Source organism: Podarcis filfolensis, assembly GCF_964270895.1.
Source record: "Podarcis filfolensis genome assembly, chromosome: 11".
Taxonomy (NCBI): Eukaryota; Metazoa; Chordata; class Lepidosauria; order Squamata; family Lacertidae; genus Podarcis; species Podarcis filfolensis.
The window spans coordinates 56699985-56716623 of record NC_139613.1 but is presented as its reverse complement, the minus strand read 5'-3'; the positions used below and the strand labels follow the sequence as shown (position 1 = coordinate 56716623).

Here is a 16639-nt window from a genome sequence, read left to right as displayed (position 1 = left end):
AGGAGGACTGTTACAAAATAACTGGACTTTTGGTTTTGAGCTGAAAGGAATACTAAGGAACTAAAATCCCCCTAGAGGGGTAATAGGGACACTACATCATAAAAATGGCTGGAGTATGTAAATTTCAAGCAGAATTGGACAGAGCACTCGTTCTCTTGGGAAACTTGCAAGATGAATACAATGCTTTGTCTACAGAGGCATCACTACTACACTGGACAGTAAACAACATTTTTGAGCCTGATAAGGATTTGAAACAGGAAGCCTATTCTACTGAACAAATAAATGAAACTGAAAGTATAGATACGATGGAGCAATATGTGGCTTTTGAAGAAAATGAAGGAGCAGGAGATTTGCAGGAGTTAAAGGAGAGTTACAATATGAGGCCTGACATGATGACAAAAAAGGACAATAAAAATTGGATGTGGAAAGCCTGGTCTGAATGGGAGTCTGGAAAATGGAGAGACCCTCTTTGGAGGAGATCTGAAGACCTGAGGATTACAAATTTGTTGAAGGTGAAAGCTGGAGCTTTGGGGACATCTGGATCTGAAAGAAATTTGAAACAATAGTTGGAGCACCCCATAGGCTTTGCTTTTAAGGATGGAGGACCGGCTGGAAGTAACATGGATTCTGTTGGGCCGGAGCCGGAGCCCCTCCGAGACTTGGGGCTTAATATCAAAGACTATCAAAGAGACCGGCAGAAAGGAACTGAGAGAGATATAAGGGCCTCGGACGTGAGATCTCCAGGCTAAATAAATAACATAAAGACTGACGGATATTGGTTGGGGACTGGAACCGGGAAAAGGGTGGGTGGAGGTTGGGAATCCAAAGGGTACATAAGGATAATTTGCTTTTTATATTTTGTTAGTGGTAAGGAAATTGGGTAAAGGGAAATTTTGGTCGACTTTAGGAAAAAGGTCTAAGAATAAATAATGAGGTATAAGTATTGATGTATAATTTTAATAAGGTAAAATTGGTTTTCTCTTTTTAAATTAATTGAAAATAAGGTTGTTAAAAATAAATTGAGGAAATGGAAAAAAGAAGTAAAATAAAATAATAGTATGTTAGAATAAATGTTTAAGCTAAGGTAAAGAAATAAGTTAAGGACTTGCTGAATTGACAATTTAAATTGGAATACAAGAAGGGGAGGTGTGAGGAGGTCTGAGAAATAAGGTTAAGAATTATAAGTAACAGAAACTTTATGTGTTTTTTCTATTATTTTTTTTTGGTGTTTAGTTTTGAATATTATGTATTTTTGTGTTTTTTGTTTTGTTTATTTTTTGGTTTTTTGTATGTTGTGTGTTTCTTGAAAATGCTAATAAATATTATATAAAAAAAAAAAGGATTGCAGGTTGGGCATCAGGGTAAAAACAGCTACTGCACTACCTGAACTTTTTATGAATATGCAAGTTGTTCGGCTGCAACTTATTTCACATCTGAATGTATCATTGATGCATCTGTATTTTGAAAGGAGTGGCACCTCTTTGTGCAGTGTGTGTATTTGGATAGGGAAAGAGCCTTCATGAGGAAGGAAAAAAACCTGTCCATTTATTTCCCACCCCACCCCGCAAAAAAAGTGCACTGCATAGTACTGGAGAGGACAAAATGCAGTTTAAAAATGAAAAACTGCCATTTTAAAAACTTTTTTCTGCTCTGAAACATGAAGTCATTTAGATTCAGAATTATGTCTGTATTGATGATTTTAGTAGGGATTGAAAAATTGCAAGGAGAGTAAAATTGGGAACAGCCCTGCCTTTAGTTTCTTTGTTCACTCCAGTAAGACTGCCAATTGGTATTTTGTAGTGATTGCTATCTACCATCTAATATGTTTTTTAAAGAACATATGCAAGAGGAGAGAGGGACAGGACCACAGGCAAGTTAAATCTGCATTTACTGTAGATCAAAATGCCAATCTTCATTCACACATTCGGGTGCACACCCCAACCCACCCAGAGTGTGTTTGTATGCGTGTGTACGTACATTATACATGGGATGAGAGAGAGGAAAGATAATTGCCCTCTTTCTCTCACACACCTCTCCATCCATCCATCTGTGCGCACATTGTGAACGGATGAGCAGGACATGTGGAAATATGGTTTGTGGAGGGTGAACGATTCCCAGGGACTCCTCCACCTCCAGTCCATCCACACAGCTGAGCAGTGAGGAAACAGCTGAGTGTTGGGGAAGTAGGGCTGTCGCATATTCATGTTATGGCTCAGAGGGGTGGGGTGCTGTTGCACTCAAGCAGGACTGCTGAGAGGAACCAAGCCACCTGCCAGGTGCTGGCAAAGCTTCTTCAGATGTGTAAAAGAGGGAAACCCTCCACCATCTTATACTTAAACAAACACCCTCCTAATTCTCTTGCCCACCCCTCTCAGAAGTCACTGAGCATCCATACACAGAGATACAACTTTGTTGGGGGAGGGGGGGAAATATACGGTCCTGTAAAAGTGAAATGTATCCTAATTCATTATTTAAATGAATGAATGAATAAGTGCAAAGACATACACTTAGAATGAAATAATTTTTAGCTCAGGAATTTGTTCTGAGCATCAGAAGTAGACTGAACTCACAGTCCTATACCAAATAAATAAATCCACTCCTGATTAATATGCTCCAGCTTCTTCTTCTTCTTCTTCTTCTTCTTCTTCTTCTTCTTCTTCTTCTTCTTCTTCTTCTGTGGTGGAGAGGTCATCTGTTGTCACCATGGTTAAACAATTAGGAGCCAGAAACCAATGCCAATCTACTTCAAATCACCTAGAGGCCCACCAGGAAATCCTAGTTGAGATTCTGCTCACCTCTGACTTACAGAACAGAGTTCAGTTTCACATGGTTTAATTAGGCACGCTTACTAAGATGGCAATCCTAGACTATCTTATTTGGGAGCAAATCCCATTGAACTGTTAAGAGGACTTAACTTCTGAGTGGGCAAAAACATAGGATCGCAATGCTTGCAACTACCTAACAGAACCATATTAGAAAGACTTCAAAAATGACATTTTCAATAAAGAGAGTGCTCATTCATGTTTTATAGAGCATTTTAATTCATTCTAAGACATTTTGGTGTGGCATATTTTGGCTCATAAAAACTATTGGCATGTGTTTAAAGGCCAGCTACCAAAGCACTTTGCTAGCAGATCAATTATCTAAGGCGGCCAAAACACAAAGATCATTGGCTTTAAAAACAGCATGGTATGTGTTAACATTTCAGAAGCTAAAGACAGTAAATGACAGACAATGGTATTTAAGTGCTAAATGCATAAAAATAAATCTTATGTACATAATTTATGAGAAACAAAATCATATAAAGATTTTCCATCAAAAATAAATATACATGTATATGGTAACATGGTCACTAAATAAATAAAGGCTACTTTTGCAGTTAAGACTACAAGTACTCAACAAATCAACAAGAAAATTAGCTGTACAAAGTGGCTGAGTTCTGCTAACCAAACATATGGGCACAAACATATTCAGGACTGACATGTCCCAGTCCAGTGTCCCACATTGTGCAATGAGTTGCTGTGAGTGGAGGAGAAAGGAAAAGATCTCCTTGCACTCCAGCAAGGATGGGGAACTCGCGGTCCTCCGGTGTTACTGGACTCCAACTCCCATCGGCCCCAGCCAGCAAGGGCAACAGTCAGGGATGGAAGGAGTGGAAGTCCAGCAACATCTGGTTGGACACAGGTTCCCCAATCCTGTACTACATTTCATGGCATGAATGGAACCGCTCTTTCCATTGAAATAGACTTCTTGGCACGTGGCAGGATTCGTATTTGCACCGCTCCAATCTATAAAGGATGATTTGCTAGGAAGTTGGCAACTTCAGAAATAGAAACTAAAGTTGCAAAAGTGCAATCATGCTTGGTTTAAACTGCTGGCTGTCGTTGAGGTAACAAAACCAGTACTTGGGTTTGGCGGCCCCTGCTACTGTAAAGGCATTTCAAAGACTTGCATAAGCCCTGATGCTGAGTAGTTTATACTTATTTTAACACTTCAATTTTTGTTTGCATATCAGACTTGTAACCCATAACTGTGAATGCTTCAAGATTACTGCCACTGGTGCTTTAAAATAACACCTAGAAATCTTTAAAATAAATCAGCCTGCGAAAACTGGAAATTCCGGGCTAGATTGTTAGGATTTGAGTATAAATGTATGTATAAAAGGAGAACATGCAAATCACTTACGGTGCCCTACTCAGCACAGATTTGCATCCGAGTTGGCTGAATTACAAACATTTGTATTTCCATTTCACCCCAATTTTAAACATTTCCACTGGTACGTCTGCTTTGAAATATAAGAGTTTTGGTGGTATTTAAGTGTCCCCAATTCTCTGTTTGCAGTTTTTCCTTGGATACACTGCTTACACCAAGATGGAGCACCTGTAGCCCTCCAAAGGTTGCTATCTTTGGCTACTGGCTGTGGCTGAAGGGAACAGAAGTCCACCAGCATCCCAAGGACCACAGATTAGCTACTCCTGAGCTACAAGTAAAGCAATGCACCCACCCACCCCTCACAACCCAGGCAGTTCTATTGAGACTTGCAGAATTTAGACTAGTTTTCTAGGTTGCTGTAAGTTTCACAGACATGAACAGCTAACAAATGCTTCAATTGCAAACACTTTCCTCACTATGATAAAGCATGGGAAAGCAAAATAAAATCTATACATCTATAAAAATAGACTAGTTTTTATAAATTAGTTATAAGGAAAAAGATATGAACCTATAAATGCAGTAAAATATTTAACGTGTATATAAAAGAGCCCAAGTTTCTTAGCTCAGTCAACAAACTTTTGCATGTACAAATCTCCACCAACTTCCCCTTCCACAGGTCAGAAAAAACCCTCTCTCCAGGTAGTAGTTATCAGTAACAGAGGTCAGAATCAACCCTCTAATTCCGTATGTAAGAGCTTTTGTTCTCCATTGTTTTATCTTTTGGGGGCCTTTCCCTTTCTTTCCCTTTAGATTGTTTGAATTCAGGCCCACTGCAAAGTTAACCATTTCCAGATGAGCTGCAGAGGCTTGGATCAGCTGTTTGCCTAAGCTAAGTACAGACTACTTAGGGTGCAGCCTGTGAAAGCTGCTGATCTAAATCAGTTAGCATTAGAGCTCATTATTTTGAAGGTGGGAAGAAAACACCCATATTTAACTCCACTGCATTATGAGAATACTGGCATGTGGGGAGCAGGTCTTTCAACAAAGGGCACATGACAGACAGTTCTCACCAGGGTCATGAGCCTGTGCTTGGGCTATACCTCTTGAGATGTGGGATGCACACAAATTAACTCTCTTCAATAACAAAAATTGGACTATATCCATTGTTAGTCCTCACAGTAGTCATTGAAACTGACAGGCATGACTAACTTCCACCCATGAATTTCAGTGGCTCCACTCTGATTAGAACTTAGTTGGATTTTCTCCACCCAGAAAACAAGATGCCTGAGGGGGAAAGAGGTTCTAGCTTAGCCTTCTTCAAAACCTGCTTAATTTACCTTTTACTACACACACATCCCCTGCAACTGGGAGCACTCCAAAGCTGTACAGCCCAGACACGGGTTCATCACCACAGTGACAGCTAAGACACATTTCATTTATCCTGGTCAACTGACATGTATGGCTTCTAAAAGGAGAAGCAAGCTTGAATGGTTAATTCTTCCCCAAAGTTCCTAAATGATGTCAGGGATGCATGATAAGTTTAGCTTTTGACACAGCCACGTTTTCCTTTCCAATGCAGGTTCATTTGCCTAGAGGTTGACTGCCGCCATGTTTCCTTGAGAACCCGATGCAGCACAGAATGCAGGGGGAAGTTAAGAACTGCAGAACTCCACTCAAAATAGACATGGGGCAAGTTTCAGGTCGGGGATGAAATTTCACAAACAGCAGCAAATGTCTCCCAGGAGGTCAGAGAATGAGCTTACATATTTACATGTATATTTCGAGTAAAGAGGATGCCTTGCTTCAACATTTCTTGGGCAGGTTGTCTTTAAAAGGCACAGGCGGTTTGCAGCTGGTTCTTGCACACAGGAACCAATGTCCCAGGAGTGTCTGGCTCTGCTTCTGGACTGAAGGTCCCAGACTCCCTGGCTTGGTTTTGCTCAACAGGCTTCCAAAGCACCTGAAGCTGCTGAAAGGATGTGGCAACTCAAGAGTAATGGTTCTCAGGTTCTTCTCTACAGAACACTCTATGCCTAAATCCTCCATTACTCCTTTTCTGCCCCAGCCACAGAAATCTGTTTCTTTGAGGCAAAAAGAGGGCTGGGTTGTCTCTAAACACCACAGCAGTTTTTGGTGAGAGACGGCTTCTTTAATGATGTCCCAGTCAGGTTTGTCACAGACTTGTCCTCCTCTTTGTCACTCCTTTTTCGCACTTCTCTGAAAAATAATAGTTTGGTATGATTACTAGTAGATCTGACTACAACCCAAAATCTGCATACTCAACCGAGCCAAGTTTGAGTTTGCTAGCTGCCTTTCACATGCCATGGATTCACTATCAGCCAGGATTTTCTCTTCCTTTCTCTCCCCTTGTTGTTTACTATCTGGCCTCATAAAAAGGTATGGAAAACTCCAACACTTGCACACTATTCTGTGACATTCTGGTTGGCCTAATACAAGGTACTGCTCTAACATGTAGTTGGGTTAGCTTTACTTTCTGCAGTCCTGTGAATGGCTTGCTATATTGGGTCCTACTTGCTCTTGGTAACGTAGGAAGCAGGCTTACACCAGGTCAGACTATTTATCCATCTAGCCTGGCAATGTTTGCTCCATTGGCCATGTCCAGCAACATCTGGAGGAACCACAAATGCCCCATTCATGTTCCCCATTCATTCCCTGTTCAGCTCTCACGGTCTCAGAGAGAGATGAGCCTCTCTCAATACCTGCTACCTGAGATACTTTCAACAAGAGAACTCAAAAGATTGAATCTGGGACATTACATGCACAGTGGCCCTTGCCACAGATCTATGGTCCTTCACCATGTAAAAGTAGAGAAATTAAAATGCAGTGTTATAATCCACATGCTCAAGAGGCTGTGTCAGAGGTAACCAATGTTGTGCCTCACAGATCTTGCTGGTATTCCAGTTCTAATCATGGCTGACATTGGCCATGCTGACGGGAGCCGATGGGAGTTGGTCCAGCAATATCTGGAGGAGTCCTCCTCGGCTTCCCCTGGAAACATTATTAGAGCAAGCAAATTATTTTCTTCAGTTTGGAAGCAGTCAGGAAAGATCACCACTAAAGCACCTCTAGAGTTTTGGAGTATGTTTGTTCATGGCCCGCAACCTCTCTCAAATATAACCCCCAGAAAATAGGTTCCCCACTCTAGGATGAACAAAATGGTTAAAATCTCCATTTTGTCATAAAGAGGAGAACATTTCAGGTCTCGAATAATTCATTTAGTAGTCTGAAAATTAGAACTAAGAGGTCTGATTTCCATCAACTGTTTGGGTTATATAATTGCTCTGTACTTGCTCCCTGGAAATCTCTAATGCACTGCGCTGTTTAAAGGGTAGCGCCTGAAAATTCCTGGAAATGAATCATACCACAAGGCAACAATTAACTTTGAACTGATACTTCCAGATAAGTGGATTTTTACACCTCTGCTGCACCTGTTGCCATTGGAAGATAAGGGTTTTTCGCTGTGCTCCGAATGAACAATCAGCTTTGCCTCTTTCCAGGAACCCCATACTTATCTCTATTAATTCAAGAAGGGCTTTTGAAAACAAAACAGCTTGCCATAAAATGTAGAAAAATGATTCCAGAAATCACCTAATTTTTTCATATGAAAGGCCATATATTTCAAGCAGCATAGGGACAAATAATTTATGTTTGGGTACTGAAACAAACAGCATTTGTTACAATTTGGAAGACAATTATGAAGAGGCTTAGGGTACAGTATGTTCCTTTGCTTAAGGTTTCAAAAGCCCTTTGAGGCTGCTTCCTAAGTTACAAAGTTCCTGCACAGAAAGCAATTCCACACAGGAATGCATGAGAAAATAGTGTATCGCTCAGCACATGAAACAAGAGCACACAGGTATTTCGCACTTGACGTCCTCCTGGGAAGCAGCTCTCCGGGAGACGCCATCGCATGTAATGCAAGGTTCATGTTCATTTTACACAGAAAGAACATCTGTGCAGATTTTTATTTTTTTAAGACGTGAAATGCCATTTAGTAGATCTGACTCCCCTCGCCCAAAAAGAGAAACAGTGCAAATGGGGTTAAGAAAAAGTAATTCATATCTTTCAACCTACCGAGCAAGATGAAGTACGGCCTCCACAATATTAGATCCATCTTTAGCACTTGTTTCACAGAACAATGCACTGTAGGTCTAGGTGGAAAAACAAAAGCAGAAGAGTTTTCCTTCCAATAAATTCATTAAAAGACATGAGAACACCAGGGAAGAAGCTAACCTACAGGAGGTACAGTTCACTAGCCACAGTTGTTTCTGCGTGCTTTGAGGTACCTATCTGAATAAAGGCTGCCAAAACATCAGCCAGCGACAAACCATAAATTTTCAGCAAGTTTCAAACTAAGCACTTATTAAGTGTCATCCAATACCAATGTTTTTAAGTGAATTACAATCTCAGTTCTTTATGACTTGACTCTCATAAATCCAAGCCCTGACACTATCATTTTAATGCATTCATCCAATCCTCCACTTCCTATTGCCAAGTCTTTCTTGATTGTGAGCGATGGGTTCTGTAGTTCTTACCATGGCCAGCTTCTCTCCATAGTTTATTGGCACACACTTCTGTCCTTGCTCAGCAAGCACCTGGCGAAGATCGGCTTTGTTTCCTACCATCATGATTGGAATGTTTTCATGAGTTGCATCCTGCAAGAACACAGTTTGTTTTCTGTTTTAGGGGTTGCTGGAGCTTGAGACACTAAGCTCCAGTTAAACATTTAAACTTCTGCTGTCAAAAAGTACAAGGTCAAATTTCAATGGACGTCAGTTAGATTATACAGGCACATTTATCAAGCTATATTGAATACGGTAGCCACACTGAAATGGAATTATCTGATTATAACATTTAAAAACAAAGGGAGTTTCCATTTTAAAAAGCAGAAAAGAACATCCCACCTTGAACCCTCTGGGTCAGTGTTTTATTTAGCCTTTATTAATGAAAGCAAGTGCTTGCCCTACATTGGTCAAGTCAATACATGAATTGGCTGTTTATCCAGAGAAGCAAAAGACATTTCCTGTGACTCATAGTGGCTCAGAGCAATGCTTGCAGTTACCTGTGTACCAAAGCCCTCTTACAACCTAAACCAGTGGTGAGGAACCATGCCCACTTGTCCCACTCCTGATGTCAGGTGTGATTTGAGGTGGGAGCAGGTGTGGCCACAGCTGTGAAAGAACTGATGGGCACTGACAGGGATCCCCACTAGGGAGTTGCCAGCTGAGAAGTCCCTAGTGCAGTTGAGCATGCTTGTTTCACCATTTGGGAGAAGCAGTTTGAATCCCAACCACTTGCTCCACAATGGAGCTTTCCCCCCCCCCCCTCTGCAGACATCTGCGGAGGAGAAAATGTTTCATCTGGAGAAAGTAGTTTGAATCATAGCTACTTCTTCCAGACTTCACAGGGGCTCCCTGAAATTGCCAATCAGCTTATTGGCTGTTACAGTGACCTCCTTTGAATTTGGTCAGGTGTCAGTCTCACAAATAAATACAGCACTCCAGAATAAGCTCACTGGATTTAAGTGGGAATCTTATGTACACCGACTTGGAAGCATGCTCCACAGGTTTCACATGGGCAAAATCCTTACCGCAATCATATCCACCCATTCTCGTACATTCAGGAAACTCTTCTCACAGGTTACGTCGTATAGTAGAAGTACCCCATCTGCTCTTCTGAAGTACGATTTAGCAATGCTTCGGAACCTTTTAAGAGAAAGTTACATTTAAGGCCACACTAGGTTTTACCACACTAATAATAACTCTTTTGTTGTTATTTTTTCCAGTCTGATCTGCACAAAAGTTCAATGAACTCAGTGGACCAGACCCAGAGACCTGAATCCATTTGTTGTGCAGGCAGGAGAAATATTGGCAAGTGGGAGGCACCCACTAGTCCAATCTGTGGCCAAGTCTTCTAAGATAATAATTTGCCTCCAAGGAAACAGAAAGCAAAGCATCCCAGTGTCTGGACCCCTGAATGCTGATGGGTAGCAAGAATTCGGTTTGGATACTATTAGCATCACCATTATTGACCTAGTGCAAGATGTACAAACTTTTGTGCTAACTTTTAAACTTAAGGAACGAGGCACCTCATTTTTTAAAAAATGTAGATTGTATAAGCTGCAGTCATTAGGCATTGAAAGTAATGGCACAATTGAAACATTGTTGATGAGGAGCCCAGGACCAGACTGGACTTTAAAGGCTAACATGCCAGAATTATCCTTAAATCATACAGATAAAAAACCTGAATGGGAAATATATGTGCCCATTTATACTGTCATATAGTTAAGGCTATACTGAAAGCTTCCTGAGTTGGTGCAAAGATGCCATCCTGTCTAAAGATGACTTAGTTATTAATACACCTCCACGGAGTCATATGTGTGATTAATTTGGGGGTCTCTTTCCCTCCCTGAAACATGCCACCACTCATGTTTTATGTATAGATGTATTGCACTGAATGAATACCCTGCGTTGTATGAAATAGTTTTAATATAATGGAAAAGGAAAATTGATGAAAACCACGGCATGTTGCCTCAAGGCATTCAGCATCCAAGGCTGAAGGATTTCAATATAAATGTACTATGATGCACTAGGAAGCCTTTCTGTACATAACTTTCGAGAAATATGGTAGGAATGGCAAAAAAGGAAAAAGAAAATTTGCAAAAATATAATGAATTATATTGATCTTATTGGTTTCCCACCCCCAGATCCTCATAGTAATACACAAGTGGGAAAATGTTTATAGAAAAGTTGCAATCTCCCTGACCATACTGCTAAATTAATAAGAATCCCAATTCATTACAGCTTACCTACTAATGCATTTTTCATATCGCATGGATATCTTCAACCAGATTCACTGCACAGTAGCAAACTCAATCCACTTTTATGCAAGTACAGGTCAAAACTGAGGCTTGCATTTTCACAGATTTGAGCTTAATTATTGCTTCTCCCTTTGAAATTTGGTATGAGATCTAACCCCAAGGCACAACCCCAGGTCATACTAACCTCTCTTGTCCTGCCGTGTCCCACAGCTGCAGCACTGTAGGTTCCCCATCAACAATGAGCCTCTTCATTTGAAAGTCAACACCTTAAAAAAAATACAGAATCCATTATATCCTTTAACAGAGTAGAAGTAAACGAAGGCAGAGGAATAACTTAGTGCACCTTTCCCCAACCTCCAAATATTGTTGAACTCCCAAGTCCCCATCATCCTTGACCGCAGGCCATGCCATCTTGGAGTCTAATAATATCTAGAAGACACTCTGACATAACTCTATGACAATTGTGATGTCAATATTTAATTTGAGGTGAGCATCATGGTGTCCTCCAGGTGCTGCTTAACTACAATTCCCATCACCCCTGTCCATGGGTCATGCTGTCTGAGTCTGATGGAGTCTACAACAGCTGGAGAGGCCCATGCTGGCTACATCTGATTAAAGTTACTTTCCTGTTAATAAATATTAAAATATATACAGAAATAATTACATTAACTACATTTTTCAATACTTGGCACAGGTATGACACCATTTCCATATATTGATAGTACTTCTATTTAACATAACCTTTAAGAGAAAGAAACATACAAAAAGCCACTGGCATTTTCAGATTGCATAGATCAGGCACGTCCAACTCCCAAGAGACTGTGATCTACTCACAGTATAAAAAGACTGCAGTGATCTACCTATTTATTTATTTAGCTGGCTAGCTCCAAAGATCAACCAGGAGCACCCCACGATTGACCAGTAGGTTGCGATCGACCTGTTGGACATGCCTGGCATAGATTAAAAACTGCATCACTGATGCAATTACAAGTGAATAATAGTAAGGTGGTTTTAGCAAAGTCAATGTTAAGTGCCCCGCCCAGACACTTACTGGTTGACAGGAATGCTGTCTTCCAACAGTGACTCAAATGAGATTCTCCATTAACAGACCGTAAGTGCATTTGATCATTGCACATTTTATCATCTTTACAAAATCCACATGCACAGAATACAGATAACAGAGTAAAAATGCACACCACTTGCAGCAGTTAAAGAAGGACTGGAGTACAGTGGTACCTCTGGTTAAGAACTTAATTCATTCTGGAGGTCTGTTCTTAACCTGAAACTGTTTTTAACCTGAGGTACCACTTTAGCTAATGGGGCCTCCTGCTGCCACACCGCCACCGCCCAATTTCTGTTCTCATCCTGAAGCAAAGTTCTTAACCCGAGGTACTAATTCTGGGTTAGCGGAGTCTCTAACCAAGTGTCTGTAACCTGAAGCGTCTGTTAGCCGAGGTACCACTGTATATAAATGGTGCCTTTTGCCTTCACAATACAATTAGCCCACAGGGCTGAGAGTGCGGAAGCCTTTATTCATGCAGAAGCCTCACAATACTTGGCTAATGGCAAGTTACTGGGAGGCTTCATTCCCCATCCCCATTCCAACCATGGTTTCTTCAAGTGGTTGTTGCCTCCTGGATGGCTGCCATTTTCCTCCTCTATCTATGCTATAGGACAAAGGGTCCAAACTGTGCCTCTTCCTTTCACAATAATGGCACTGTATAGCAGGCGAAATAAAAATACTCTCACTGTATAGCAGGCGAAATAAAAAAAAAAATGTCCAGTAGCACCTTATAGACCAAGTAAGCTGGTATAAGCTTTCGTGTGCAAGCACACTTCTTCAGATATATATATCAGGCAGCTGTGTACATCAGAAATAGGCAAACTCGGCCCTCCAGATGTTTTGGGACTCCCATCATCCCTAGCTAACAGGACCGGTGGTCAGGGATGATGGGAACTGTAGTCCCAAAACATCTGGAGGGCTGAGTTTGCCTATGCCTGGTGTACATTGTTCTTACTTAACTGGTACAGCAGAGCCTGATTCCCTAACATATGTAGCAGGCAGCTACGTTGTACCTTGTTTTTTCTTAACTAACTGAAGGGACAGGGAGCCCAATTTTCACTATAAAGGCAGCATGTCAGGAAGAGAAATTATTTACAGAGTCAAACCCCCTGCCAGTGATTAGAATGGAGGTTGCCATTCTAAGATAGGGAGCTGCCTGCTACATATTACACACATATCTACTGTCTCCATCGGGAGCAGAACACACCCACTGCTGCTTATATTTTATACCTAGGGTTTTGGCTCAAGCCTCCTTCAAAAGTGATACAATATCACTCCAATCTGTTGTGACCAGGCTGCTGACACCCCAGAAGGGGAAAGTCCGACGAACATACCTAGAGTTGCGCTGGTGTTCCCTCGGAATTCGTTTTTGCAAAGCCTCATAAGGAAGCTAGATTTTCCAACAGCTGCATCCCCAGCAAGAACTATCTTGTAAGCTTTCTCTGAGCTTGGGTATCTGGAGCTGCAGTCTGGAGAGTCCGACTAAGGGCAAACAAACACACGTAAGATTGACATTCATGAAGTGTACAAACTGCCTCTCGTCTACAGTCAACTATCTCATTCCTACGGCGCCTTGCATCCTCAATAGACAGAAGCACATGTCTATTCCAAACCATTCAATGGAGTGTCAGACTTGTCTTTCTTAAACAGCTGCCCTTCATGTCACCTGGCAAATGTCTTAAGAAACCGAGCATGAGTTTTGAAATTTCGTGAGGTACCAGTGTGTAAGGGATGTGGGTGGCGCTGTGGGTAAAACCTCAGCGCCTAGGACTTGCCGATCGCATGGTCGGCGGTTCGAATCCCCGTGGCAGGGTGAGCTCCCGTCTTTCGGTCCCAGCTCCTGCCCACCTAGCAGTTCGAAAGCACCCCTAAGTGCAAGTAGATAAGTAGGCACCGCTTTATAGTGGGAAGGTAAACGGTGTTTCCGTGTGCTGCGCTGGTGCAGGCTCGCCAGAGCAGCTTCGTCACGCTGGCCACGTGACCCGGAAGTGTCTCTGGACAGCGCTGGCCCCCGGCCTCTTAAGTGAGATGGGCGCACAACCCTAGAGTCGGACACGACTGGCCCGTACGGGCAGGGGTACCTTTACCTTTTTACCAGTGTGACAGGAAGGAAACCTGCCATTTAAAAGAATACTAGTCAAATATTACACTGTTCAAGCCCTTAGATATGTCTAAAGCTGAAAGGGGGGTCCTCAGGCTAAAAATTTCTCCACCCCAGGTCAAAAGCATCTGTTGGATCCCAGTCAATACGGCTTTCAGGTGAAACCTGTGGAGACACACCTGTGGAGACATGACAGGGAGACATTTCCTTATTGAAGCTCCAGAGCTGCTTCGACTGACTGGGTGGGTGGGCTTCCAGTCCAAGACGGTGCCAACGTCATCAGGACTATATACCTCTTCATCTCGGATATCTGGGACCTGCAGAGACCAGCAAGGGTTACCAACTTCCACAATGACCTCAAATTAGCCTTAGGAAGGGCAGAGGTGGATCAAAACATACAGCGGTGTCTCTTTTTTGGAAATAACTTCACATTGCATTTTCAACAGAGACAGGATATAAACACTGTGGCATTTTGAAACCAGTGGGGCAAGCCGCACCAGGGGAAGCATAGCAAGATTTCAGGCAGGGGGTGGTGTGTGAGAGAGGGTTTCCCCCAAAATATGTACAATGTAAGTAGCAATAATTAAGAGTCACACTATTTCAATCATTTTGAAAATCCAAATGAAACAATTAGGGGAGCCAGGTTCTAAGGGGTCATGGAATTTTTGTTGGCTAAAAAGGGGCAAGGGTTAAAAAAAGACAGAGAAACACTGACACAGAGGTAAAATATTAGCAGAGCAGGGAAGGCTATTTTCTCCCTGCCCTCTGATGTCCAGGGCTTGCAACTTATGCATGGCCTTTTCTGCTTAATATAATAATAATAATAATAATAATAATAATAATAATAATAATAATAATTTTTATTTATACCCCGCCCTCCCTGGCCAGAGCCAGGCTCAGGGCAGCTAACACCAATAAAATTACAATAAAACAAAATAGGGGGGGGGCAAACAAACAAACAAACAAAAATCAGTTTGTTAAAATACTTGTTAAAATACAATTTAAAATGCAGCCTCATTTTAATAGAAGCCCATAAATCAAAACCATAAGGGGAGGGGAACATAAGGGTCAAACTGAGTCCAAAACAAAGGCCAGGTGGAACAGCTGTCTTGCAGGCCCTGCGAAAAGATGTCAAGTCCCGCAGGGCCCTAGTCTCTTGTGACAGAGCGTTCCACCAAGTCGGGGCCAGTACTGAAAAGTACTGGTCAAACAACCATACTCAATGAATGGCGATGAGGGGAGGACAAGAGACACAGAGCCAAGGATCTACATGATCTATGGGATGGGGTACAGTACAGCCCCCTTCCCTTTCCATATGGTTATCCTTCAAACATATGAAGAAGGCTTGCATAAGACCTAAGAAGTGGCTTCCACAATCTTGATTTTTGGAGGCTTGTGAATGACCATAGATGGTTATCATTCTCTCTGATATGTGGGCCTTGAGTAGATCACTGCCATATCAAACATGCTGTCCTTTGTGGATTAGCATACATTTCATTCATGAATTTTATTTTATTTTAATCAGGTCTCTACAAAAACCATTCTGTGTGCTCACAAATCAGACGTGTGTGAGCAAACATTCCACAAAATAAACCTCACAGCCACATATTGATCCCTCCCCCTTTTGGTCTGTGCATACACAGTATTAACTCAGACCCAGTGCTTTATTTCTTACTTATATGAAACTGTTGGGTTCGCTGAACAGGTAGCAAGTAGTAATTTTATCTCTTTTTAAAATGCAGTTAAGTCTGGAGCTTACATCTGTATCAGACGCATCACCCGTAAAGCTTTCACGCAGACCCTGTGGCCTCTGAGAAATCCTTTGGTGTTTAGATTCCACTTCTGAATCATAATCATTTGAATCTCTCAAGGTAGACAAGCCACTGTCAAAGCAGCTTTCGGGCAGGCTGTCAACCTCGCAGTTTGTCCTCTGCATAGGGTCACAAAGGGCCAGGGAATCGTAGTCTTCATCCATATAGGACGAATGGTATGACCTGAATGGAGAAACAACATTCCATAACATTGGTTGACAAAGTTCCTTATCTACAGCCAAATAATATTGGTGTGCCCAAGAGCCACAAGACACACACTGCATGCCATTTTTCTGCCTTTCCAGAACAGCCCAACTGCAAGTCCTGCTTCCATTTCCCCCGCTAATCCTACTCAGACACACACACACACACACACACACAATCACTCAAGCTGGGCCACTAATTTGAGTTCTCACTCTGCTACCTTGGAGTCTCTGCTTCCACCACCCTCTCATTTTCCTTTCCTCATCACCTCTTAGCTCAAATCTAATGCACATGGTTAATCGTCTCCTAATTTTGAATCGCAGAATTGTAGAGTTGGAAGATCGTTTCCAAATTCCCTGAGATACACTTTGCTAAGGAAACATTAAAGAAAGAATAATGGTAAACGACTGGAGGACTGATTAATGTTTTGGCTTTCTGCAGATATGAAAAAGTGATTCCAGTTCTTCACT

The 16639-nt window shown here is 41.8% G+C and overlaps 1 protein-coding gene across 2 annotated transcripts in view; it reads right to left on the bottom strand.

Annotated features, from left to right (window-relative positions):
- Positions 1–3017: 3017 nt before the first annotated feature.
- RASEF (RAS and EF-hand domain containing) overlaps positions 3018–16639 on the bottom strand; it is a 37295-nt gene continuing 23673 nt past the window's right edge. For both annotated transcript variants that reach the window (XM_083576805.1, XM_083576804.1), the window contains 8 exons: positions 15914–16148; positions 14334–14471; positions 13388–13535; positions 11175–11256; positions 9761–9875; positions 8706–8825; positions 8245–8321; positions 3018–6369 (listed from right to left, as the gene is read on the bottom strand). In XM_083576805.1, coding sequence (XP_083432931.1) covers positions 6264–6369; positions 8245–8321; positions 8706–8825; positions 9761–9875; positions 11175–11256; positions 13388–13535; positions 14334–14471; positions 15914–16148 — 1021 coding nt within the window. In that variant the 3' untranslated portion in view covers positions 3018–6263. The remainder of the gene's footprint in view (positions 6370–8244; positions 8322–8705; positions 8826–9760; positions 9876–11174; positions 11257–13387; positions 13536–14333; positions 14472–15913; positions 16149–16639) is intronic.